At 36.2% G+C, this 26,399-nt stretch overlaps 5 protein-coding genes across 6 annotated transcripts; 1 reads left to right on the plus strand and 4 right to left on the minus strand.

Annotated features, from left to right (window-relative positions):
• Positions 1 to 90: 90 nt before the first annotated feature.
• LOC113685826 (peroxisome biogenesis factor 10) lies at positions 91 to 6,950 on the minus strand. 2 transcript variants are annotated; one of them, XR_016179043.1, is made up of 9 exons: positions 6,707 to 6,941; positions 5,946 to 6,026; positions 5,131 to 5,207; positions 4,713 to 4,818; positions 3,667 to 3,732; positions 2,941 to 3,023; positions 2,360 to 2,470; positions 1,132 to 1,582; positions 91 to 810 (listed from the first exon to the last, which is right to left on the minus strand). XR_016179043.1 is itself a non-coding variant. In XM_027203388.2 (9 exons), the coding sequence occupies exons 1-9, from the start codon at positions 6,813 to 6,815 to the stop codon at positions 736 to 738; spliced, it is 891 nt and encodes a 296-aa protein (XP_027059189.2). In that variant the 5' UTR covers positions 6,816 to 6,950; the 3' UTR covers positions 91 to 735. The 2 variants fall into 2 exon arrangements, 1 of the variants encoding a protein (XP_027059189.2); XM_027203388.2 differs by having other exon boundaries at positions 1,400 to 1,582; positions 6,707 to 6,950.
• A 920-nt stretch (positions 6,951 to 7,870) lies between these two features.
• LOC149040856 (calmodulin) lies at positions 7,871 to 12,996 on the minus strand. The gene is made up of 6 exons (XM_089179950.1): positions 12,333 to 12,996; positions 11,634 to 11,827; positions 10,026 to 10,056; positions 9,418 to 9,561; positions 8,580 to 8,822; positions 7,871 to 8,164 (listed from the first exon to the last, which is right to left on the minus strand). Exons 2-6 carry the CDS (start codon positions 11,634 to 11,636, stop codon positions 8,136 to 8,138), a joined length of 450 nt encoding a protein of 149 aa, XP_089036076.1. The 5' UTR covers positions 11,637 to 11,827; positions 12,333 to 12,996; the 3' UTR covers positions 7,871 to 8,135.
• Positions 12,997 to 13,141: 145 nt separating this feature from the next.
• Positions 13,142 to 16,819, minus strand: LOC149040857 (calmodulin-like). The gene is made up of 5 exons (XM_089179949.1): positions 16,600 to 16,819; positions 15,484 to 15,514; positions 14,436 to 14,579; positions 13,610 to 13,852; positions 13,142 to 13,464 (listed from the first exon to the last, which is right to left on the minus strand). The coding sequence occupies exons 1-5, from the start codon at positions 16,600 to 16,602 to the stop codon at positions 13,436 to 13,438; spliced, it is 450 nt and encodes a 149-aa protein (XP_089036075.1). The 5' UTR covers positions 16,603 to 16,819; the 3' UTR covers positions 13,142 to 13,435.
• Positions 16,820 to 17,632: 813 nt separating this feature from the next.
• On the plus strand, positions 17,633 to 21,019 carry LOC113685801 (calmodulin). Its single transcript, XM_027203359.2, has 5 exons — positions 17,633 to 17,741; positions 18,910 to 18,940; positions 19,206 to 19,349; positions 19,933 to 20,175; positions 20,417 to 21,019. The coding sequence occupies exons 1-5, from the start codon at positions 17,739 to 17,741 to the stop codon at positions 20,443 to 20,445; spliced, it is 450 nt and encodes a 149-aa protein (XP_027059160.1). The 5' UTR covers positions 17,633 to 17,738; the 3' UTR covers positions 20,446 to 21,019.
• Positions 21,020 to 22,095: 1,076 nt separating this feature from the next.
• LOC113685798 (uncharacterized) lies at positions 22,096 to 26,246 on the minus strand. Its single transcript, XM_027203356.2, has 6 exons — positions 25,987 to 26,246; positions 24,421 to 24,451; positions 24,077 to 24,220; positions 23,599 to 23,744; positions 23,104 to 23,200; positions 22,096 to 22,384 (listed from the first exon to the last, which is right to left on the minus strand). The coding sequence occupies exons 1-6, from the start codon at positions 25,987 to 25,989 to the stop codon at positions 22,350 to 22,352; spliced, it is 456 nt and encodes a 151-aa protein (XP_027059157.2). The 5' UTR covers positions 25,990 to 26,246; the 3' UTR covers positions 22,096 to 22,349.
• Positions 26,247 to 26,399: the final 153 nt, after the last annotated feature.

Below are 26,399 nucleotides of genomic sequence, written 5' to 3' on the forward strand. Positions count from 1 at the left end.
TGTTTTCTCAAAGCGATGTGTTCCAGCAGAGATCGAAAAGTATGTGTAGTTAGTATTTACATTACAGCCACGCAGTCTTCGAAAGCAAGCTCAGACAATGTTAGTAGCTTTTATTTGGTTTTACTGCGAATTTCGAAAACACCCAGGATCGCGTATCTGATGAAAGTTTTGAACTTAAATACCAAAATCTCTCTAATATCAAGTTGAAATGGTACATTGTATCGCAGCCTGGGTCAGGAGCAATAGTCTCCGTTTTATGCTTTTGAAGAATGAAATTTCCTTCAAACAACGGGTACACGGCACATCAAAATAAGTAAACACGAAGGTATGAGAACTGAACAAACGCAAGCTCGATATCGATGAGTGCTCACGTCACTAAGTAAATAATCCCTAATACTTCCTAAAAATTACAGCGAAAAAAGATCATCAAATGTTGAACTATGCAGGAAATTTATAAAAGTTTCGAAATATGCCCCGTCAGCTTTCTTTGACAATCAAAGTTGCATCAAACGAAGTGATAATTATTTTGCTTCTTCATAGTCATAACCTTCTTGTAGCGCAAAACTCTCCACATGGCCCGTAACTAGCACAACTGGGTTCAGACAGTAATAAGCTAGAGGAATCTATCGATTCACCGTCACCAAAATTATAAGAGGCTCTAAACACAGCTGATACAACCAGTCGCTTCTAAGGGTGCGTTTGTCTGTAAAAGTTACTACAGGTCACATGGGGCCTTCATGTAGGTTCGTAATGATGCAGGAAAACCAACCTGGACAGCTGAACAGATTCACGACATAACGGACATTCAGGCTGGAAACAAAGAATAAAAAAGGAAAAGAGATTAAAGGTAGTGAGTACACTATTTTGCTTCTTCTTGCTAAATCACTTAGGGCGCTGGACTTGAAGTCTGGTGGTTCCAGATTCAGCCCTGTATTTGTTCTCGGTTACCACGGGTTCAACTCCTGTGCTGCGCTTTGTATGCAGCCACCTGGTCTGCCTCCAGCCAGTTGGGATTTTAAAACACAATCTTCGATCCGCTTGGTTCGTATTGGCCCCGATTTCATGCTTATATACGAGTTTTTCATATATAGACATAATGGGTATCAATCTAAGAACCTTTCTGTGGGTTACCTCATCCATGAATTTTCCTTCGTGCAATGTCACATCAGACGATTTTCCTCCCTCTTCTCTTTTTGCAACTCCACTCCCCCCATACTGCACCATTTTTCTAGTGGTTGCTTCGATGACCGCTCAAAGTGGGTTTTATTAACAGAAGTGAGCAAAAAATACAATAAATTCGGGCTACAGGGTTTGACTGTGAATTATTACTGATGTTATTGCTGGTTCAAGAACGTTTTAAAGTTTTGGTACTCAAAGTAATCGACTTGTGGCTACGAACCTTGCTGGCACACCATTCTGTAATACACTTCCAACAGAAAAGATGTCCACACGGAGTCGCTGTCTTCTCTTGCAGTTTTTCCAAGCACAGTGCACATTTTATACCGCTACTAGTATTGATGCTTGTAGCCGCTGGCTTGTCTTGTGAGACGAGGCGCTCCAATGGTTTGCCAGATTTCAAATGCTGTTCAGACACAGACAATTCAATGTTTACCGCAGGTGACTTGTCGACAAAGTGATGAATGAAAGATTGCGATTCACCCGCGTGTAAAGATTCCATGCGACACGAAGAATTCTTATTCCAATATACTCAACCCTTTGACCCCTCAAAGTGACTACCATCTAATTTCTCCTTACAATATCACCCCTGAATCACACATTAAGGTTGCGAGAATGAATGAAACGATCAATAACAAAAGAAGCCCTTGATTGTTAAACAAATTCTTCTTTTCAGCACCTTAAAAAATGTACAGAAAACAGCGTGGAGAATATGCATACTGATGTAAGGGGGTAAATCACCAGTTTACTACTAAAATCCATGGCGACCTCGTTGCAAATGCTTCCCAATGTGGACAATCCAGTCGAGAAGATTTTACCCAACCAGTGGCATATCCTATGTGCAACCTCTCTCCCTCCCCCCTCGCTCCCCAAAAAAACTAACAAACAAAAAGAATATCCGAAAAAGTTCATGGAAAGTGAGAAATAGCGTGCCATATTTGCTTTGTTTAGTTTATCTTCCTTTCTTCGTTACTAATTCAATAGCTCGAAAAAGCCTGACATTGACAACAATATCCTGACACACTTCCTCAGGAGTTTTCATCCCCGGTACCCCCGTAAGGGAGACGATTCAGCTAAGGCTGCAATAAGAACTGAAAATACTATGATACCATTTCTGTCTCATAAAGGAAAGAGGGTTATGATTGGGTACATGGAACACAAAAAAACCGTGTCACCATCTCACCTGGAACATTGTCAGAATCAAAGTGATAATCATTTGTACAACGGACAGATAGCCAAGCAAGCGGTAAGTTGGTCTGGAGCCGTCATTCCTGAGACTATTTCGTACAAGCAGCTGCAGGCAAATCAATGAGATGACGATAGAATTATTTCAATTATTGCGGCGCTCAGCGGTCAGTGCGTAGAGGATGTTCTTTTTTGGCTAGCTGTCGCAATTTTAACCTTTGCCAATTCTTGTTCAAGCAGTTTTGATTAGTTGTTGTTGTTGATTCTCAATCGTTTACCTCCCAGTAAATTTCCTTGCAGTAAAAAAGTATCCATTTATACTCCTATATAGACAAAGGCAATGCAAGGATGAAGTGTCTAGTGGCAGAGCACAGGTAAGTAATTCGCTAGGGCTTGGAACCCAAACTTTTCGATCTAACGTTTAGCTCGTTTTCTGCAACTTTTTGTTATTGTTTTTGCTTTTGAACGAACGAGGAAAATTGCATTGATAAAAATCTTAGTACCCGAGTTCATTTGCCTACCACGACATAGATGTTATCCTGAAAAATTACTACACCATCTCTAAACACCATTACTTACGTATTGAATTCCAGTGATCCTTTTCGCAATATGATAAAATATGCCGTTCAAGTAAAACAATGCCAGGTGCGCTCGGTGGACATCTGTAATATTCACAAAGTATGTAGGAAACATTAAAAACTGTGGTTTTAACCTACGGTGGAGTCAGAGTTGAATTCAAAGACGTAATCTGAGGAGCAGAGGGATACGATCAAGTGAAAATCAAATCGACCGAACCTGAAAAAAACCATCGACGTCTCTAACGACTCCGTCGCCTATGACCCAGTGAAAACTACATTATCGGAGTCGTAAACCATCGGATGGCCTTAGAACTTGCAATGTGATTGGTTGGTTCCTGCACTTCTGTTTACGACTCCGCCAATCTAGTTTTGATTGGCTCAAATTAAGCGTCAAAGTCACAAGAGGAATCGGAAGTAAATGAAACCGTTCTTCTTCTTCCGATTCCGTCCAGTTGACGACTCTTCTTTCGACTCCGATTCTCGATTTTGGGTCGGAAGCGCTCCTACGACTTCGACTACGACTACGACTCCGTCGCCAGTGAAAACCAGCCTTAAGTGTATTTTCACTAGCATGTACATAATAAGCATGCCCCTTAGAAAGTAACGGATAAACGAAAATATTATCAGTTTGCAATCCATAATCAATCAAAATATAAAATGAATATAAAATGTTTTAGTGATGACAAAACAAGCAAACAAACAAAAAGAATTAGCAGCTAATACTTACAAACAACACCTGCTCTGACAATGGGGATCAAGGTGGATAAAGTATTTCTCACTCTTGGATGAATTCCTGCAGTAAAGAAAACTACCGTTAACCTGCTTGATTCCTTTTAACAACACCACACTGAATTGCAGAAAAATGCTTCCCTACAAATTTCATCTCATTATTAACCAAAGAAATCTCCCACTAATAGCAACAGAACCATGTTTGTGTGATGATGTATGTGTGTGTTTGTGTGATGATGTATGTGTGTGTTTGTGTGATGATGTATGTGTGTGTTTGTGTGATGATGTATGTGTGTGTTTGTGTGATGATGTATGTGTGTGTTTGTGTGATGATGTATGTGTGTGTTTGTGTGATGACTATCCTTCTGAAATACCACACCTTCTTCTCTGTCCCTCTTTAACTCTTTACACCCTAACATTGGTATGCATATTCTCCATACTGTTCTCTGTACATTTACTAAGGTACTGACAAGGAGAATTTGTCTAACAATTAAGCATTTTTTTACTTGGGGATCATTTCCTTTATTCTCATGGCATCAATATGTGATTCAGTAGTGATATTGTAAGGAGAAATTAGACACTAATCATTCTTAGGGGTTAAAGGGTTAACTGACATTCAAAACCTTTTTCCACATCAATGGTCATCAAATTTGAAAATCAAATCAATCATCCTTAACATTAACCCTTTCACTTCCACATCAAATTTGTAATTCTCCTTATTATCAACCGTACAATTCTTATAAAGTTAGTTCAGAGAATTTAGTATTTGATCAACTAATCATCCCCAAATTGATATGTTTCTTTATTCTCATCACTTATGTGGTTGATATTGTATTGACCTTGTGAGGAGAAATTCTATCTTGGTCACTCATGGGAGTTAAAGGGTCAAACTATGATCAAGTGTTTTAGTTTCTAGAGAGTTTTATCAAATTTATAAGTATTTGCATCAACTGCTAACAAAAAAATTCCTCAAATGAAGAAAAAAATTGTTTTGTTAAGTAATTAGTAACCAACCAAATTAATAAAAGGACACAAAATTCTAACCATAAGGAGAATCGCCTTGGGTTTGCAACCAAAGTTCCAGCCTTGTTAAAGCTTTGTCAACCAGATATGGACCAAGTGCGTAGAGAAAGACAAGACTTCCTCTCAGCTGTCAATGTTAATCAACAAACACAAAATAATAATAATACATGAAAGAGTTTATGAGTAAATGGGAAATCCAATTAGAAATAAATTTAAAGAAAATTATATATAATTCTAACAGCAATTACTTGCATTAAAACACAGAGCCCAACATCTCTGAGATTTTGCATCTTTCAGACCCAGTGATACTTCAAGAGCCACATTGATTTCGAAATCACAGTTCAGTTATGTCGAAGATAGTTTTAATAAGTCTTACCAATTTTTTTTTTTTTCATAACAGTAGCTCACGGCTTAGATCAAATTGTTGTTTTAGTCTTACCAATGTTGAAGGGATCCTTGTCATACTTGTGTCCACTTGCACAATATTACAGTACTCCTCACCAAGTGTCTGATATCCTAAGGAAATGGTTTATGAAGCTTCAACATGATGGTAAGTTAATAATGGGTCACTAATTCCCGTAGCTAGAATAACTTTGTATGGTATATACACAGCACAGCTGAACAAACAAATCAAAACCCTTCAAAAAAAGTACACAAAAATAACCATGATCAAGATCCAATTTTAGTTTTCAAAAATACAAAAAATATAATCAGGAGGCAGGAAAATTGAAATCAACTGCTAACTAAATTGCCAGCTAATTAAATATTTTCCCTACACATCAACAAATGACACCATTTTCCTTATCAGCAACAAAAATAAAGAGAATTTAGGTTATCATGGGACTAAAACTCAAAACAACAAAACCTTCAAGTTCCCTCACACTCAATATAAGTTTCTTTATGAGTTTTATGCTTCTCAGTTTACACTCAATGTTAAGTTTGTTTATGAGTTTATTTATGCATGCTTCTCACCTTTCAAAACAAGGCTTATAAACTTAATTTTTCTTTGGAAACAAATTGTTAAGAAACCCATAGGAAACCTTTCCTGGGAAAATTTGATTTTTCCCTCTGAATTATAATAACCCTATTTAATTTCTCTCTCCTAGTGTTGTAAATACTTCCAAACATTTTATGAGACTAATTTTAATTTTCATTTATATTATACATCCCAAATCCTAAGGTACCTGTAACTTTCTGCCTTTTAACAACACCAACACTCACTAACTTGATACAGCATTAAACTACATAACATACCACTTATTGTAGTTAGACCAAAATAACAGATGTCAGCAAATAAATCTAACTCTGTCTTCCATTTAATCCAAGAAAAAGGGCCTTCAAAAGATAAATCAATGATGTTTTAAGAACAAGCTTAACCTGACCACTTCCAGGAAATAGGCTCAAAACATTGGCAACATAATGAGAATTGTTGTGGACGATGACATGGGAATAGTGATCGCACATCAACACTTATGTTGTGAGATAGTGGCAGGATATCTACGTGTATAATTGATTATAAAATAAAATAAAATAAAGTTGGGAAAGTGTACAGCCTCATACTTCATTATGCATATAGTTCTTGGATGAAGAAAACAATAGAATGCCTTAAATAAGCTTTGTGCTAGAATTGTATAGGGTTGCACTGAAATAATTTAAAAACTGTTTTGGTCAGTAATTCATACCAACAGTATCTGCATTATGCACATGATCAGCAGAGTGCATTTTATACTGATCACTGGACCACGGCCAGAGAGTAAAAAAGAAAAAAACAAAACAAAACAAAAAGAAAGGAAAGGCTTTCAAGAATAAGGAAAACATAAGAGGCACAAATGGAATTCAATGAGATGCAAGTACAGTATCTGGCTATCGACAATTTGACGAGAATTGCATCATGGTGACCTAGGGTTCGTTGCTACAAGCAGATGCTGACATCATATTTTTTATAATAAGAAAACACAAAATAAATACTATATTTACTCCACTAAACGTTCTAAGGAATTAACAGCTCTACAAACCTCGTACGTTCCTGAATATTTGTCCGATGCCTTCTCTTAAGAAACCAAGATAGTATACATCTTTCTGGTTTGAACGAACAAGTTCTGGTTGACCTGCTGGCGCAAACATTTCAAAGACCTTTTAAATGCATATATCCGTCAAGTCATCTCGAAGAATCCTGCTAAATCAACATAGACTGCAAGCTTATCATGATGAAATCTTCCATCAACTCGTCCGCCATCTTGTTAATTACTTGACGAGGAGGACTGGCGCTAATTTTAGTCACTCCTTCTCAGCCTCCCGCCAACTTTTTGGGGGCCAATTGGATCTCGGGAGCTAATTTCACATGCACTTCTACACCGTCTCAAGGATTTAGTGAGTAAAGAAAATATCAAGAAATATTTTCCAGATGACAGGATGTACTCCATATTAACATTCCATAAATGGTTTTCTTTGCTTGCACAACCCTAGTGTAACACAAGTTGCCCAAACTTTAGTGCCTGTTTTGTCAGGACCTTCACACTTAAACATCAGTATGCATATTCTTCATACTCTTCTCCAAACTTTTCTGTGGTATCGACAAGGGGAATTTGTTTAAAAGTCTAGCACTTGTTGAGCAGTTGGTCATTCCCTGAACTCTCATAACCACTAAAATGTTAGTGGTGATATGTGGAGAAAATAGATGCTAGTTTTTAACCCCTTAACTCCCAGGATCTCAGTAGTAATTCTCTTTACCGTCTGCCAAATGATTCTCATTATGATAGTTTGGAGAATTTGGTATTGGAACAATTTGTAATCCTATGATTAATGTTTTTCTTTATTCTCATCCCTTGTCTACATGATAGATATAGTAAGGAGAAATTCTGTCATGGTCACTCATAAGAGTTAAAGGGCTAACCGTCAAGGGTCAAGAGGTAAACTTTGTTTTTCATTTTTTTCTTTGACTCATGAACATTTCCTTACAACTGTGAAAAAATGTGTATCAGTTAATGTCACATTAACAATGATCTTGCCTCAGTGACTGATTTGAGACAATGTCAACAGATGTAATTCCAGAAGGGAGGTTTTACACCTTGGGTACAATTTATAATATACCAGAGTATACCAATCAATGCAAAGTGTTAAGGCCATTAATTATTTCTTTTTAGCAATCATATGGCAAATGAAGTCTAAAAACAATCATGTGTGCTAAAGACAGTTTTATTGTTAATTGCCACTGAAACACTACAAGAACTCTCAACGGTTTTGACTGATCTTTATTGCTTCAAAAAAACAAGTCTTAATAAATTATAAACAGAAATGTCCTCAATTTGGGAATTATAGTATGACGCAAAGAGAGAGTTTCCCACAAATATTTCTCATTTGAAGTTAAGTGCTATCTACAATTCTCATTGGTACAGACAAGGTTGCAAACTTGATTCAAGCTGGGTTCTGTAAGCTGTCCCACAGTTACTTAGATGTCATCATCTTGACAAATTCTGTATAGAGAAAAAAAAAGTTAACACTGCTGTCATTTGCTAAGAAAACATAATTGTTACTGCATGTTCATGGCTACAGAGAATGAAACAACAATTTGGCTGATCTGTCAATTAAGAGCATCCATCAGTTGACCACATAAACCTTTACACCCTGCATACACACTGTATTCTGTATTTATTGACATAAATCAACAGCTTGTTTAGTTGATGATCATTTCATTTATTCTTGTGACAATGTGTGATTCAGGGGTGATACTGTGAGGAAATATTAAATGTTAGTCACTCTTGAGGCACACAGGATCTAACTAACCATGATTTCGGAAGAGCTGGTTCAATTGAACTGCAGCCACATGGTTGGAGAGAGGTATAACAAATATCTCTTTATGACAACTGCACTATGCAGAGTAAGGGTTACCTTCATAATTGACTTGCCCATCTCCATCAATGTCTGCTTCTCGGATCATCTCATCAACTTCCTCGTCTGTAAGTTTCTCTCCCAGGTTTGTCATCACATGTCGCAACTCAGCAGCACTAATGAAACCATTTCCATCTTTGTCAAACACTCGGAAAGCTTCTCTGATTTCTTCCTCACTGTCAGTATCCTTCATTTTCCTTGCCATCATGGTGAGAAATTCAGGGAAATCAATTGTTCCATTACCTGTTTCAAAAAAATATAAATTCTTGGTCAATTCCATGACCCAGAAATCAACCAAATGATAAATAAAATGGAATCCATCACCCATTGCAAAAGTGATGTTCAACTATGTGCCAGCATGTCATCACTAGCTGTAGTTTCATTAGAGATCAGAATTGTATTAAATCCTCTCACTCTCTTGAGTGACCAAGAGAGAATATCTCCTTTCAGTATCAATATTATCTTAAACAGACAAGTGATAAAAATGGAGAAAAGAATCACTTAGGGGATTATAAGTTGATCCAATACTAGATTCTCTGAACCAACATCACAAGAATTGTATAGAATTAGTAATTAGATCTTAAAAGTCTAGCTAGTAACTTGTTTGTGGAACCACTCTTAGAAATAACACATATTTCCAGCATCTCACATCAGGCACTGGCCAATGCACATTTTGTCGCAGAACATGTATACCAAGCTTTCACCAATCCTTAATTTTGAAACTACAGTTTTTGATCCAATATAAAGAGTCATTGTACTTTTTGCTGTTCATTTATTCTGTGCCTAATTCAAAGCTGCATTCTTGCCAAGGAAATTTTCCAGGTTAATCATTACATACCATCTGCATCAACTTCATTGATCATATCCTGAAGTTCTGCTTCAGTTGGATTCTGTCCTAGAGATCTCATCACTGTTCCAAGTTCCTTAGTGGTGATTGTACCATCTCCATCCTTGTCAAAGAGCGAGAACGCTTCTTTGAATTCTGAAGATAAGGCAGAAACAAGTTATGGGTATGATAATTTGCTTAGTTGAACAGAGCTCATATTACACCTTAGGATCCATTGGATTAATTCTTTTGAATTTGTGTATGGTGCAAATGATGACAAGCCAACTGGAATTCAAAGGAGATAATACAGCACTACCAATTACAGAGAGTTCTGAAATAGAGGAAGTACCATGTAAGTGAAACCTAACAGCCAAAACTAGTAATTACCACTTTCTTCAATTTCTTATATATTTTTTCCCCTCAGTTTGGTTTTTTATTATTTGCCATGTATTTGCAAACATTTGATTTTGGCCCTGAACCATCTAAGTGGGCACTTATCCCATGTGATATTGCAAAATGCACAATAAATCAGAGGAAACTCTTAAAACTTAAACATCTTTCTCTCCACCTTTAAGAAAGAGTAAACACCAAAAATGCTAGAAAAAATAGTCTTCACTTACCAGCAATCTGTTCTTCTGTAAGTTGATCAGCCTGAAAAACAAACAAATATTAGTTCTAATGAGATAACAACAGAAAAAGTTATCGCCAGATCTGTCACTGCTCAAGAGGAGAGTATGCGAAAAATAGGATTTGATCACATCAGAAATATCATGCATTGTACAAATCCTTGACAGCTGAAATATTCTGCTCTCAAAAACTAACATCGCAGTCCAATAATTCTTTTTCATTGACAAAAAAGTTTATCAAGAAGCTGATTACAATTCTTAATTTTTGGTTTGCTTTAAAACACAATATGTGTACTTATTCTGAATGACTGCTACAGCTATATATTTTTATATTCTTTGTACATATTGGTTACCCTCGGATGAAAGAAAGTCTGAGCACTGTGAGCATTTGAACTTAACCAATTGCCTCCAAGGTTCCTTAAAGGATGCCATAAGTTTTAAGACTAAGGTCTTGCACCAGTCCTTTGCAAGAACCATAAAATCCCAGCTTAAGAATTCAATTGTAGTCTCTGTGTAAGTCATTACCAAGGTGACCATGCTTACATAAAGCAAAAATAAATTGGTCAAGCAAAAAAGGTGCACAAACACACAACAGTTTTCCAAGATCTTGGATATGAAGAAATTGGCAGCCCTTAAATCAGTGGCAAAATTTCAAGAATTTACTGTGAACATATGAGGTTTTGAAGTAATACTCTTGCAAAGATTAGCACACCAATGTGTGCAGGTGTTGGGCTGCATATATTATACCTATGCAACATCTGTAGGCAAGGACAATTATGCTTTTCATATTTTCTTCCAACAAGTTAGACGACCTTAAGGGATAGAATTGGCTCAATGTTTGTAACACCCTGATCAATTCTTCCTTTGAAAAGCACACAACATGGAAATAATTTGTAAACAGGATGCCTTTGACTGGGGCAGCTGCATACAGCAGTTGAAATCACTCCCTTAATCAATAATTCAATGGTTCCCTAACTTTAAGTGAAAATTTTCATATTCTTTTGGGAGCAAAGATGCAAAACGACTTCCCCAGAAGTTGTGCAAGAAATAATTCTTAGTACTTCCGTTTTACAAACAGAATGGTATATTTGTAAAAAGGTCAATTAAGTTGGAAAGAAATGTTTACACAAAAGCAAACATGCATAATATATTAACCAGAATGGTTTACATCGATGAAGAGGGTTTCAAAGACAGCTCTGATTTAAAATTACAGATTCAACGCGGATTTTTTTTGGCAGTGAACCCACGACCATAAGCTTAAAGTTCTGCACCATGTGGGGATTCCATTAGCTAACTCAATTAGGATTGTCACGACACTAAACACAAGACATGCAACGATAACGCACAAGGCGATCCTTTGTAAACTATACATTCTGCCATAATTAAAATAGTTGCTGATTTAACTCGTAAGATCTTAAAAACAATATACGAAAACAACGTATTCACATCTAATCGCGGAAGAAATTAAGCAGACAAGATTTCAGGAGCATAATAACAGCTAAAATTTGACTGAAGGAAAGTTCTTTGCGCTGACCTATAACAGACAAGTTTAGATATTATCAGTTGGTTAATTTTTATGTCATAAATTGATGAAAATCTTACCATTTTCTGTTCGCTCTCCGTCAAAAATCCCACTTTCTAGAACTTTGAAAATTTATTGCTTGTAAAAACGTTCGAAGCATCTTCGGAAGCCGCGTGAAAAAAACACGGCACGTGATTGGTGCATTCAAATGAAACTGACATTCCAAATTTGGATTGCTGATGCGGAAAATGCGTCGCCTGCGGCTGGTCTGTTTCTAGAAAATAAATCAAGTATTCTTTCCTCAAATAACAAAACCACAAAAGCGAGATTTTATCGAAATCAGCGTATAAAATCAATTCAGTATTAAAAGAAATTTATTCTAAAGCTGGGATTTAGTTTCAGCCCAAAAAATTAAGCCCTCAAATGATTAAGCCGGAATGAATGTTTTTCAAGCCGCATTGATTGACGTCATTAAGTCATTCATATGCATTAAATGCGTCAACTGCGTCGCCTGCGTCAAGTGCGTCAAGTGCGTCAAGTGCGTCAAGTGCAGACTGCGGCGAGTTTTTAAAACTGCGTCGGCTGCGTCAACTGCGTCAATTTTTTTGAAATCTTTAGGGGGCTTATCCGACGGATTCTTCTTCTCGGGGAACCTGGAGATCATGTAGTTTCGTCTGAGCACCACATCAATGTCTGTAAACATATAGAATCCGACTAGGCTTGGAAGATAAAGTGACTTGGACGTAAAATAATACTTTCAGTTTTTCTTGAAACCTTACCTGACTCACGGCGATTCCTTTGTATGGGGGGAGGTGGGGGGAGTAAGCGGGGGTGTGACAGACAATTTATCACAGATTATTTATGTAACACGGAGCTGGAGAGACCACAGGCCCAAGCTGCAACTGTGAAATGATCATCTGGCGAAGTAAGAGTCATGGCAAAATTATACGAGTTTGTCTGGGGAATATATACGACTGCTCCTAGGATTAAAAGTACCTCGCCTTACTTCCAGAGCACATCGCTTGTTATCCGACCGCTTATAATGTCGAAAAGAACCCATTGTAGCGAGTTATCCATTTCTAGGTTTATTACATAAGAGAGGCTTTGGAATTGATGACGACTGAAATCAGATTTCGCTCAGAAAGTGTTCTTTCTACTGAGGGGAAACATCATATTTCGGCGTTCTTACCATGCGACTGTCATGTGCAAAAAGATGGCGTGACCCCAAGGGTCACGAAACGTCAATCACAAACTTCCCTATCCCTCTTAACACGAGCAAGTCTTGAGTGTGACGAATATGACAAACAGTGAAGTAGGTCCACGCCGCTCTTTTGGGAAAATATCAAATGATTCAAGCTTCATATTTTAAATGGTAAATTTTTTAAGATCGGCCTCAAACATGAAGGTTCGGAGCCAATTGTCACGCTACGACACACGTCACATCAAATAGTTGGGTGATAGTCATGTAAAGGGCTGGGAAGAGAAATACGATTTAGTAACCTAATAATTTCACTAGAATCAACAAATTATCAGACAAAAATATTTCTAAATTGTAAATGTAAGAGAAAAAAACACCACACACATGAACTTCCAAACATAAACCTTTAGTAACCCAAGAAGCGCAAAAGATATCCATGCGTATATCGCGTGTGTTAAAACAATACAGAAACTTTCATACAAGAAAAAATATCCTACAGCTATCTTAACTTAACATTTTTTTTTAGAGTAAGTTCTAATTTCTTAGTTCTAAAGCCAGCTAAATTGTGAAAGAAAGTCACTATTTCTTTTGAAAAAAAAAAAAACCGAACTGAGCAATCACAATAAAGGGTATATTACATCAAAGCTTCAGCAAGTTAACACATGTTCCAATTTACGTTTTGATCTACTTTGATGTCATCATCTTCACAAATTCTACAAAGACAAAAGAGGAAAAAAGGAACCAGTCATTTCAACTTATCAGTGTCACACCAACCAATTTCTTTTGGCTTCTGCAAGAGACAATCTTAAAAAGGGAATGACATTGAACATCCACATAGAAAAAAAACACTGCACTCACCTTCATAGTTTACTTGCCCATCTCCATCAGTATCTGCTTCTCGGATCATCTCATCAACTTCCTCATCTGTAAGTTTCTCTCCCAAGTTTGTCATCACGTGACGTAGTTCAGCGGCACTAATGAAACCGTTTCCATCTTTGTCAAACACTCTAAAGGCTTCCTTGATCTCCTCTTCACTGTCGGTATCCTTCATTTTCCTTGCCATCATGGTGAGAAATTCTGGGAAATCAATTGTTCCATTACCTGTTCACCAAGAAGAGAGAGAGAGAGAGAGAGTGAACAACTGAATACCATCAGAAAAGTCTGGCACAGGGCCAAAAAAATTATTATTTAAAAAAAAAATTACAGGCAGGTGTACCATACCATGTATACCTTCCTTTCCCCATCTACACCTCCTGTACAATCAAATCCTTCTATTTAACAGTAATCTCCTTCATAATTCTTCTTACTGTCTCCCATACAGTTCTTGTGATGTTAGTTGGAGAATTTGGTATTGGATCAAATTATAATCCCCAAACTCATATTTTTCTTTATTCTCATCACTTGTCTGTTAAGTATTGTATTGATATTGTAGGGAGAAATTCTATCTTGGTGATTCAGCTGTTACAATATAAAGAGAAATAAGATGCTAGTTACTCATGGAATAAGAGGCAATTAATTTTTAAAGTCTTCTATGATGCAGAATTTTTCTCCAACAGGACATTATTATTCCAAATTTATAAAAAATCTCAAAATCATGTAACTTATTCATCACTTTTGAGCTGGTTAGTGAGTCAGGTACATGTGCAATCGAACGCACACTGAGAAAAGCTGATATTTTGCCTACCATCTGCATCAACTTCATTGATCATATCCTGAAGTTCTGCTTCAGTTGGGTTCTGTCCTAGAGATCTCATCACTGTTCCAAGTTCCTTGGTGGTGATTGTACCATCTCCATCCTTGTCAAAGAGCGAGAATGCTTCTTTAAATTCTGCAAAAACAAAAAGTTGTCAACAAAAATAAATAATTTTGATCACTTTTCTCAGCTACACATTTTGGCTAGAAACTGGTACCTAAGAATCTAGACTTCTCAACAAGTCAAAGTATGGAACCCTTTCACTCCCACGATCTCATTTGGTAGTAATTCTCCTTACTGTCTGCTGTACAATTGTTATGATGTTAGTTTTGAGAGTTTGTTATTGGATCAACTAATAATCCCCTAATTGATGTTTTTCTCTATTGCCATCACTTGTCTGCCTGGTTTTGTATTGATATTCTTAGGAGAAATTCTGTTTTGGTCACTCATGGTAGTTTAAGGATTAAGAGTAAAATAAAAGCAAGGAAAATATGTGAAACTTATTTCATCATGTCAAAAACGGCTTGATTTTGTCTAAGTTTAGGGATGTAGCTTAAGTCTTTAACAGGCGGGAATCTAACAATTATAGGCAGGTAATTGGGCCAAAGGCCCACTCTAGCATGCCTTTGGCATGCTATACCTAGGGGTGGTCTGGGGCCATGCCCTCCCCGGGAAATTTTGAAAATGCATACTCTCGGAGATGCATTTTCCTTAATTTTGGGGGCAAAATCAAGGGCAAAAAGCCTGCAAAATGGACAAAGCGATGCGAATAATGCGATTGTTGCACCAAATGGAGTGTTTACAATCCTTTCAGTTCAGGTAAGACAGCAATGAAGGTGTAAACAAACGAAATAAATAAATAACAATCTTCTGACGACATTTAAAAACATTTTGGAGGAAGAAGTAGTACTTTACAGCCAGAAAAATCGCGTTCACAGCCGGGTAATTTTCCCGGCTTCCGGCTATTATCTACATCCCTGTAAGTTATTTTTTTCTTTGTTTTATTGCAATTATTACTTCAAGGAATCAAATAACTTACCAGCAATCTGTTCTTCTGTCAGTTGATCAGCCTGAAATTATTGCCACAGAATGTTAAAAGAGGAAGAAAATAGAGAAACATTATATAATGGATCTCTTGGAACGAACAATTTTTTTTCACAAGGTCTATAAACCAAGGAATACTAATAAGGGGAATTTTTGCTAGCCAGCTATATTAGACAACATTTTGAAGTGAATGCACAGCATAAGACATTTGCAATTGAAATATGTAAAGTAAATCCAGAGGCTTGAAAACTACTCTCCATCCCTTCTGTTACAACAAGGACCCTGCATTATTAATAGTTCCCATTTACATCTATGTTTTGAGAATGCAAACATACATTTTTTTTCCATTAGTGAAGTTTTCTTCTAATTAGATTAGTTGTCAACCAATCAATCAATCAATCAATTTAGTAATGCCATGATGTAGCTTGTAGTTGCCCTTACATCTCAGACAGTGGCTCATGTATAAAATCCATGTCATAGTCAAAATTATTACCTTTTCCCCTCAATTTCAGTAACTCTTTCACAATTCCCCCTATGTTTTCAACTCGACGCCCCTTCATCAATCCCATCTAGCCAGCAGGAAATCAATATGGGTTGCGATAGCAACAAAATGTGCAAGTTTTCACACTACGTGCGCCATTAGCATGTTCGGAAATGAAATAAACTTGTACAGAATATTTTAAAAATTCCCCACAAAAACTATTAAACAAATCAAGGTAACCGTGTTACAAACAGTTTTGTTTCACTGAACTACGCGTGGGTATATTCAGCACGCACACTTGTCAAATTATTTCGAATTCGAAGGCATGATCGGTCACGCATGGAATCACCTCTAAAACGAAACTGGCTGAGTTTTCTTCTTGCAAGTAATCAATCCGTCTCAATTTGCTTCAACGCTAGATAGGCTATTACAATACCCGAACTCTAGACGTGCCCAAAGATCAAAAAGTTCAAAAAATATGGCATCCAATTCGAAAATCAAAAGCGAACCAATATTAAATATTTATAATGTGCAGAAGGCAAGTTAACTTCATCTTCCACTTTAGCAAATGATCAGTGCTACCTAAATGAGTATGATTGATAAAATGTTACGTGAATAGTTGAATCTTACCATATTTCTAAGGTTTCCGATGATTTTCCAAAACTACTCAGGCTTTCTAAGAAACTTCAAACGTCGATGTAATTAAACTTCTTGAATTATAAAGTATTTTATCGGGATTCGGAAAGGCTCGTTATAGGCGTAACAGTCTTTGATTGGTTAACCTGTCACTCCAAATTTGGATCGTGCGCTCCGGGACTGCGTCGACTGCGGGATGTAAATTTCTTTTGTCACGCAAACTTTAATTTTCTTTAAATAAGGGGAAACTTAAATTTTGTTTTTTCCTTCTCCCTAAAAAAAAAGCTGAGATATGAACTTTAACAAATAAAGCTTCTCTCTTTTTCTTAGAATTTGACAACGTCTGCCCAGAGAATCCTTTTTTTAATCAACATAAAAATAAATCAGCAATGATGGAGACTAGAAAGTACGAGAAGTCAAATAAATTAATACTGAGACAATTTTTATGAAATAAACTGATAAAAGTCCTGGAGAAATAAGGTAATACGGTATGGTTACCGTCCGGGTGGTCACGTGTTGAATTACCTACCCGCTGTCATGAAATCTAAAATCGATACTGATCAAGAAACAGGAGGCTAGTGCCGTTGGATGCTATGTGATCTGAGGCTCACTCGGTTTTAAAATGAAGGAAAATGGAAATCTTGGCTTTTTTGCATTCAAGTTCTAAAGTTCATGATCTATCCTTTGATAGCGAGTTCTTGGTCTCTTTGATTCTCACGATTAGACGCAGGGTACACGTGACTGTGACAAAGAGTCACGCGAACATTTCGTTCAACAATTCGGTAACGTAATAGCAAACTCGTTTATGTTTAGAAGAAATTGAATAAACGCGAATAAAAAAATTGAATTTTAAACAAAAACATCCGGCTGGTGTTTCAGGAAAATTGCAAATTTAATTCAAAGATAAAAGAAGAAAGACAGAGAGATAAAAGGAAACAAACAAAGAAACAGCCGCATTATCCGCAACCCGACGCACTTTTGGTAATGTTTAACCTAATAAGGATATCTATTGTTTCAAAAAAGCGAATAGGGATCCTTATGTCCCTAATTGGGATGTACAAAAATTAGGGTTTTCCTTTTCTTGAGAATTTAATTTGGGGAATCAAACATTTGACAGCGGAACTTTACAAAAAATGGTAGGAATATTCCATATGAAATTATTCGTGTCCTTGCTTTATTCCAGTGAAATTCAAGCGAACGCTCTTTTAGTATTATTACTATTTTAGTACACGATCAAAGTAAGCTAATAAAAAAAAAACAAAAAAAAACACACAGGTCAGACTTTTCCGGCACGTAACCAGATGTTTTTCGTGTACTGAAAGCATTGTTTGTCGTCTCTTCGGCGCCGTGGATGTCAGATTGAAACCTTTTCTAGCCGACTGATCGTGGCTTTAAGAACCTCAGTTAGTCTCGCCGCATTTAAAGAAGCTTAAGTTATGATTGCAAGTAGAATATACAGAATATTTCGATGATCTATAATTGTTGTTAAAGTGAAGTATTATTTTAATGCTAAAGTGAGTATATCCTTATGAATATGATACAAAATTTTTACTCTCACTTTCTTTATCGTGCGCTCTTAGTTTTTGGAAAATGAAATCTTCAAGTTATCATTCAAAAAAAAGAAAATTAAAGGAAATCTTCTCTTATTGCATTGTACGCGAAACACGTCGATTCAGCTAATTCAATTCTATCTTCATATTGATTCTTTCCTCCGCATAATTACGATGGCTTTTTTATCTCATTTTACACCAATGAATTTTTCATCTTTGGAAAGCAATAAAGTTGCATTGTTATTTGTCGACAAGTGAACAAACCTAAACATATTTGGAAGCTATCTTAACTTTTTTTTCCATCTATTTAAAAACACATTTTCAGTTTTGGCGAGTTTGCGGTTCATATAAATTTCGTCAGGCGAGCCTATTACAATATCGATAACCAAAACACGAGAGATTAGGCAAATGAGATGAAATGCAATAAGTCAATCTATTATTGACCAATCCCAGACAAGCATCATGGAGGTTTATTTGAATTCACAGTTTCTCACAGATGTGATATTTGACTTGATCTCACAGCCATGAAAAATTAATTCAAATCATGTAGTTGAGGGGTTGAAAATCACACATAATGTCTGAATAATTTGGTGTTGGAATTTTTTCCCACATCTGTAATCCTTTTATCCTTGCATAATGTTTCAGATCAGTGATTTTAATCTCATTCAGTTTGGTTAAAACAAAAGTTAATGGCATGTTCAACATTTCTGACTTAGTGAGAGTGTTTTCTTTGTTTTAACTTTCTCCTTTCAAGGCTGATCAACTCTCAGAGGAACAAATTGCAGGTATTAAACTTGACTGTCTTTTATTTTGAATTTTTTTGCAGATTTGAATGCACTATTTACAGAAAATATTTACGATCTAGATAAGATGGAGCTTGGGTCTTGAGTAAATTCTAGGGGAGGGGGTAGGGGGTATGGAGGGGCTGAGATATTTGGCCAAGAAAACCCTCTGAGGGAGGGGAAGGGATTTTTTTTTTTAAACAATAAGCTTCAGCTTGTTATTCACAACATTTTCGACTGTTTCCTTCTTTATTCTTAAAAAAAACAGAATTCAAAGAGGCTTTCTCGCTCTTTGATAAGGATGGAGATGGCACAATCACCACCAAGGAACTTGGAACAGTGATGAGATCTCTCGGACAAAACCCAACTGAAGCAGAACTTCAGGATATGATTAATGAAGTAGATGCAGATGGTAAGAGTATTCCTAAAAATTGTTTGACATTGGATCTCTTGATTACAAATAACAAGAAGAGCAAATTCTAACTTTTTAAAAGGTTAACTGAGAATTTGCATGTGTAAACCTATTTGGGCCAGTATTAGTTGTTCTGTTTACCAGATCACACACATCACCTTTATTTCACCTTGGATTTACAAGAGTAGTTGTATAGCTAATTTCTCAGAGAAGGAAAAAAACAGAAAATAAATAAATATCAAAAATAAAATTGTATATTATATGCTTTCCAATCAGTTTTGAATTGCTACTAGATAAACACAGTTTAGGTATGATGTTTACATTGCTACATCTTGCTTAGGAGATCTAAAGAATTCAACAAAGGTACATCATGTTAAGCCAGTAACAAGTATGTTCAATATACTTGTCACTGGTTCAGACAGTTTTTCCTATGGCAACCTTTCAAATTCTGATATATTATGATTCTAGTGAAAAGATTAAAGAAGACTAACTTTCCTAAGTTATTTTGTTATGTTTCTCTCAGTACTATTGCAGTTAAAGTTATTCACCAAAGAATTTCACAAATATGACTGCATTTTTTCAGGTAATGGAACAATTGACTTTCCAGAATTTCTTACCATGATGGCCAAGAAGATGAGAGAAACTGACAGTGAAGAGGAAATCAGAGAGGCTTTCCGAGTGTTTGATAAAGATGGCAATGGTTTTATCAGTGCCTCTGAGTTGCGACATGTGATGACAAACCTGGGAGAGAAACTTACAGATGAAGAAGTTGATGAGATGATTCGAGAAGCAGACATTGATGGAGATGGACAAGTCAATTATGAAGGTCATGGTTGTTCACTTTTTAAATAGAAGCTTATGATGAAGACTGACATTGTCATTTAAATAACTCACTCCCTCCCCCCTAACTGCCACCCATACACCCACCTTTTATAAATAAATGATGTGTTTATCATTATTATTGTAATACATTTATTTTTTTAATTTAAAAGTAATGGTTCCAATGAAATATTTATGAAAGTGTTATTTGCTATTAATACTCCTTTCTCATTTTTTTGTGTCTACAGAGTTTGTTAAGATGATGACAAGCAAGTAAAGTTTTGACCATTCTTCATTGTTTTTTCCTAAAAGCAATGAAAGAAAATGGATTAAACAATTGTCTGGAAGTGTTTGATCAGTCAATCAATATCTGTATCAGCTACATTACATTTTTGCTTCCTTACTACATTGGGAGGACATTTAATTGTGATTTAATTTATTATCACTGTGAGCTGTAAGTTTTATTCCATTAAATTATTTAAGAATTTTTATCCCATAATATTACTGACCAGGAAAATTTATTTAAAAAGTGGTCCTTAGAACTTGGTGTTAAAGTGAGTAATCAATATTACACCATAGCACTAAAAAAAAATTGAAGGTTTTTTATGGGTATTTGATTATTCAAAAGATTCACAAACACAAGTTCCTTCGAGAGGGGAAAAGAAACTTACAAGAACAACAAAAACAAAAACAAAAACAAAAAAAATGCACAAATTGTCCTTTTTTTCAGTCCAGTTAAAAACTCATGTTTTTATTCACTTGTGTTACCAGGGTGAAGAAAAATGTCATTGTCATGGTTATTTATGCCAAACTGCTTTTGTCACAATAAATATTACACACATAATTGAAAAGGAGTTGTGAACTTAATACAGTAATAATGTTATTGAATGAGGGAACCCAATTAACAAAGGTGGTTTTCAGTGAGAGCCTCAGGCATAAGGTTTCTTTCTGTGGGTTCTATGTTTGTTCAAGTACACTGGCACACATTCAATTTTTCAGTGGATTTCAGTGACACTAATGTTTCACCAAGATGAGAAATTATGTGCAAATTTTTTCTATTTCACAAAAAATTATATTCTCTGAGGCTTTGTAAAACTCATTTTATCTCTGGAAACACATACACCTCATTAACTCAAGTAATTGAGGGCACTTGAGCTAACTTCCATGACCAGACATTTTATTCCTTTTAGGTTTGTAATCAGAAACAGTACAACTGTTGGCTGTATATTTCCATATCAGATTATTCTCAGTTATGTTTATGAGATTTAACTTTATTCTGACCTTCCAATGAATGAATAATCTATATGTCAAATGTTGCTGTCAGACAAAAAGTTTTTGTCCATTCTTTAGCAATGGGCCATCTCTGAAGGGGTGCAATCAAACCTCTGTTTGAAAGCTTCTAAAGGGAATTTGTAAAGCCTTTGATATTAAAATGATTTTTTTTGTTTATGTCTAGTTCCTCAAGATATGTTTTGCAATTTGCCTCATTTTCAAAGTGAGGATTGTTATAATTTGAAAATGGTCCATCGGTCCCAAGCCCCTCATTTTCAAAATTGCAAAATTGTGAAACCCTTCTCCTGAGAAAGTCCTCCACATGTGGAAAAGATATTGACATCCTCGAGTAAACTCCTAGAGGTAATTTTTTTATTCCTGGCACTGCTAAAAATTTTCAAGTTCGCTCAAAGAATTCTCCGGAAAAATCCAATATCTGAATATCAAGACAGATATTAAAAGGCATGAATCAACAATCGTGTCTAACGCACCGTATCTCGATTTATCTTCGATGTTGAAATTGAAGGTTTCATATAATGTGCTTTCCTTCGGGAGGTCACCGCCCAAGTCAGAAGCGAGGACAACGTGTCTCACGAAAGGCGTCTAAATTTTTAACAACTATCTACTAAGTTTTCATCCTTTTTACAGAACTACATTGGGCAAATTGTTCTTTATTGTCTTAAACCATAATTATCTGTAGAAGAGAGTATAACAGCTGCAGTGCACTGTGACCAGCCATTAACTAGAAGACAAGAAGAGAGGGTAAAAGCACCTCCTTTCGCTCCACCCCCCTGCATACACACATACACGTGAAAACACAAACAAGAACACCCAAACAAAAGACACACACACACATATATATGAGGCAAACATTAGAAATTTGACAAGAAAAGAATTTATCATCTGTTTCTATTTGTTGACATTGCTCATCATCTTCACAAACTCTGAAATGAAAAGAAACAACGTAACAAATTAAACGCTTTGCCTTAAAGCTAAGTTAAAATAACCTACAGTTAAGCAGTCAATTACCTCAAGATAAGAAAGACCTTGGATTTAACGACCTGCAGAGCGTACCTAATGAGACTCATTTCTTTTCTTTTAAGGTGGTACTTTGCAGCAGCAATTCTGAGTTTCTCCCAAATTTGATTGTGCAAAGATAGAGAACCTTGGGTAAATATCAAATGAGGGTCGCGAGTAATCGATGATTGCATCGAATATGTTTTATTTCGCTATGTGATTGGTTCGAGAAAACTCACGCCACCATGTCTCTTAACCAATCAGATGCAAAACTGAAACCCATCGGCATCTGGGTCACGTGCGTTTTCCCGCGTTTCTTGTGGTTTGCTTGATTATTGATCGAGTTTGCGTTACCTTCTTGAAATATTTTGGCTAGTTCTGATTGGCCATTTTAACGCCGGACTTTTGGGTGTTGGTTTTAACTTTAGACTGGAGCTTGAAATGTATTTCTGAGTTCGATTCCAGTAAGTGAGCTCATAAGAGTAGAGTTGACATAATTCAAACACATTTGCAGTACACAATACTCACGTATTTGTGTAACCAATGGTAAACCAAGCTAAAATGATTTGCGCATGACCGACAGACATGACTGCTTAATAGTTGATATTTTCACCGTACGCTCCTGTCAAAAGGAAGTCCTTCTTACCGTCAAAGCTGACTTGTCCGTCGCAGTCCAGGTCGGCTTCCTTCATCATCTCGTCAACCTCCTCATAAGTCAGTGACTCGCCGAGATTCTCTAAGACCTAAAAATCGTTTTGAAGATGTGCAAATGAATGCTGCGAGAGTAACCCAACCTATTGATGTAATTCGGTCTAACAGGATATCCTTAGTGACATTCAGGCTAATATAAGTAACACTAAGCCAGAGGAATTAGAACTAATAGAATTAGAAAAGAAAAATTGATTGGACTGACGTATTCAAATAGCAACGTACGAGAAGGCGTACGTACACTAGTTTCCCTTGTCATTTGCTGAGTCAGTGATGACTTAGCAAGTGACTAGATTAATTGTTGACAATAAATTGTAAACTATGATAATCTCCTGCTGCAAAATTTTTTTTTTCTGTTGATGGCTGAAAAGAAAGTAAAGAAAATACAATTTCCGGTAACTCATGGATAGAAAGAGGCTGGCTCTTCGCTGACCTGTTTAAGCTCCTGTGATGAGATGTATCCACTTCCATCTCTATCAAAGACACTGAATGCACCTCTTAGTTCATCTTCCATTGTCATGTTTGCTTGCTTGGCTGCCATTAATTTTAGAAACTCTTCAAAATCTATTTCGCCACTTCCTGGAGGATAGAAAGGAATACTTAGACAAATGTACAAGTACATAGCATATAATTAAGTTGAACTTCAACTATACATTGTTACTAGGCAACCGTTCTTGAAATGTATTTGATTCTTTAGCGTGCCCGTCGCAATTTAGAGCACGCTTCGATGAATTTTGTCTGGACAAACGAACGCAGTGAAAAAAACAAAAAACAATGGTACTTTAAGAACAAAAAAGTAAAAAAGAAAGAAAGAAAACGAAATGGATAAAAGGCAACTATTTTCTTAACCAATTAAAGGATCTAGTAAAGCAAAACCCGATTGGTTAAAAGCGTGAAGTGTTTTGACTCACCATCCTCATCGACCTCCGAGATCATATTCCGCACTTCTTCTTCAGAAGGATGTTGACCCAACGCATCGAACACTTGCTTCAATTCCTTGATGCTAATGGTACCACCGCCATCTTTATCAAACAGCTGAAATGCTTCTTTATACTCTAGTCAAACAAAACAATGAATTTATTTAAATAGGCAAAAAGATAAGTTGAAAGACAGACAGGTAGACAGGCAGACGGATGGATGTACAGACATACTTTTAGACGGCCGGACAGACTGGTGGATACATGCAGACATATTGATACATGAATGGATGGATGGATAGATGAATGGATCGTGAATGAACACTTGGCGAACTTACCTTGGACCTCCTCCTCGGTAAAATTTTCAGCCTACCAGAGAAAAGCAAAACGTTTGTTTACACTTCTATGGAAACAAATTCTGTGAAGTTCAGCTTTCGTCTCCCTTACAACGATAGAGTTTCATGGCAAAATGAAAAATAAAGACTGAGTTGATTTATAAAAAAAAAAATAAAAGATATTCTCTCTTCTGCGTCGCGAAAAATAACGAATGAAAAGAAGGGGAAAAATGAGAAAAGAAAAGAAAATTTAACAAACCACAATAAAAAAAACAACAACAACAACAAATCAAACAGAAGAACAAAGAGGGATTAAAACAAATGAACTAAATAATTCATTTAATTGGACTCCTGCTGTATGGGCCATTGGATTCGAATTCGCCCTAAGGCTGGAAAAAGAGTTCTAAAATTTTCATTGTCATCGCATGCTAATTACAGTATTTTACCAACAGCCGGCTAACAGCATGGTTACTATTTCGATAAACAGATAACGTGACTCGCTGATGAGATAACCGGTTAAAATTTTTAACAAACTCGCAATTAGTGTCACAACCTGGAGATAAGGCAGAGCCAAAATATTATGGCTGAATAATCCAACTAAATTTACGTTTCACAGCTAGTGTTGTTATAAGTGTGGACATGTAAAGCGAGGGACCGTAAGTTACAAGTTACATGTGATGGAATTGTCCGTTGAGATCGATTTTTTTGTTTAATTTCACGCTTTTTTTTTTTTAGTTTAACTGATGCCCAGAACATCCTATAAAGTTCTCTTTGTGTCACGGACATACAGTGATACAATACAGCCACGGCAACAATTATAATTGATAAACATCGCATAATTTTTTTCCTAAGACGGCTTGATGATTGTTGCTAAATAATTTAAAGTGAGTGTTTAGCAGAATTGTTGTAATTGTTGTCAGAGGCAAAAAGCGTTAATTTGCGTCTTTAATATAAAGTCAAACTATGAAAATATGGCTGAGAGCAGCGCTTTTCGAGAATCTTTCTAATTAAAGCATATAGCGAAAGGGGCTATTTGACGTTATTGAAAACAACTTATCAATCAAACGAGTATCCACTTTAACACTAAAAAACATCGTCCGTCTCAAGTTAACATAAAATCATATTTAAACGTACATAAAACGAGAAATGCAGATTTTAAGGATGTCTTAATCCTTTAAAAACGACCGAGGTAAAGTTTAAAACACGGCAACAGATTCTTTAGAAAAAAAATACATTATTTTCATTCTGCTGCAAAGCAGTAAGGTTTTCATCACGCGTCCATTTCCGCTAACACAGCACTTCTGTTACTCAATTCTAAACGTGAAGGGGAAAACGGTGTTGTCTTCGTTTCGCGTCAGTGAAAGAGAAAAAGAAAAGTTCTTAGAGACCCTCAACCGTTTGTGGAAGTAGCTCTGAAAAAATGCCATGGTGCTAGCCGCCAGCCATATCAATTACAAAACGCAAGGAGGAACGTAAATGCTCACGCCAAAAATATTCCTCTTGTCTGGCCTCCACAATTGTGCACTTAATAATAAATCTAACTCGGCATGTTACAATTCAGCAACTCACCATTATGTTGCAATAAAATTGTCTGGGAAGAGGTAGGTTCCGCACAACAGATTGTGGTCAGTAACTGTTGGGTGCAGGTGTCAAAATGGAAATCGAGCTGATATCTGTCTTATTGATAATCACAAAAAGAGACATTATAAATATATTAATGAGCACACGTCCATATGACAAAAAGTTTGTTTGCATGCTTAGTTAGATGGTTCGCTGCCAAAATTTTCTAAGTCATCATTACGGTGCGATGATCTCTTGAAAAAATCGTTGTTCTTTTCTTTCTATCCATATCTTTTTACGGTAATTTGCGGTTCTAGAAACGTCGACAGAAGGGACCATTCTGGTTGTCTGGAACATGTTTCAAGTTGCAATGAAATTCCGGAAAATTTACTGATACGCGTCTATTGCATTCATAGGTTTGC

The sequence above is a fragment of the Pocillopora damicornis genome, chromosome 8 (assembly GCF_964200805.1).
Source record: "Pocillopora damicornis chromosome 8, jaPocDami1.2, whole genome shotgun sequence".
In the NCBI taxonomy this organism is placed as follows: Eukaryota; Metazoa; Cnidaria; class Anthozoa; order Scleractinia; family Pocilloporidae; genus Pocillopora; species Pocillopora damicornis.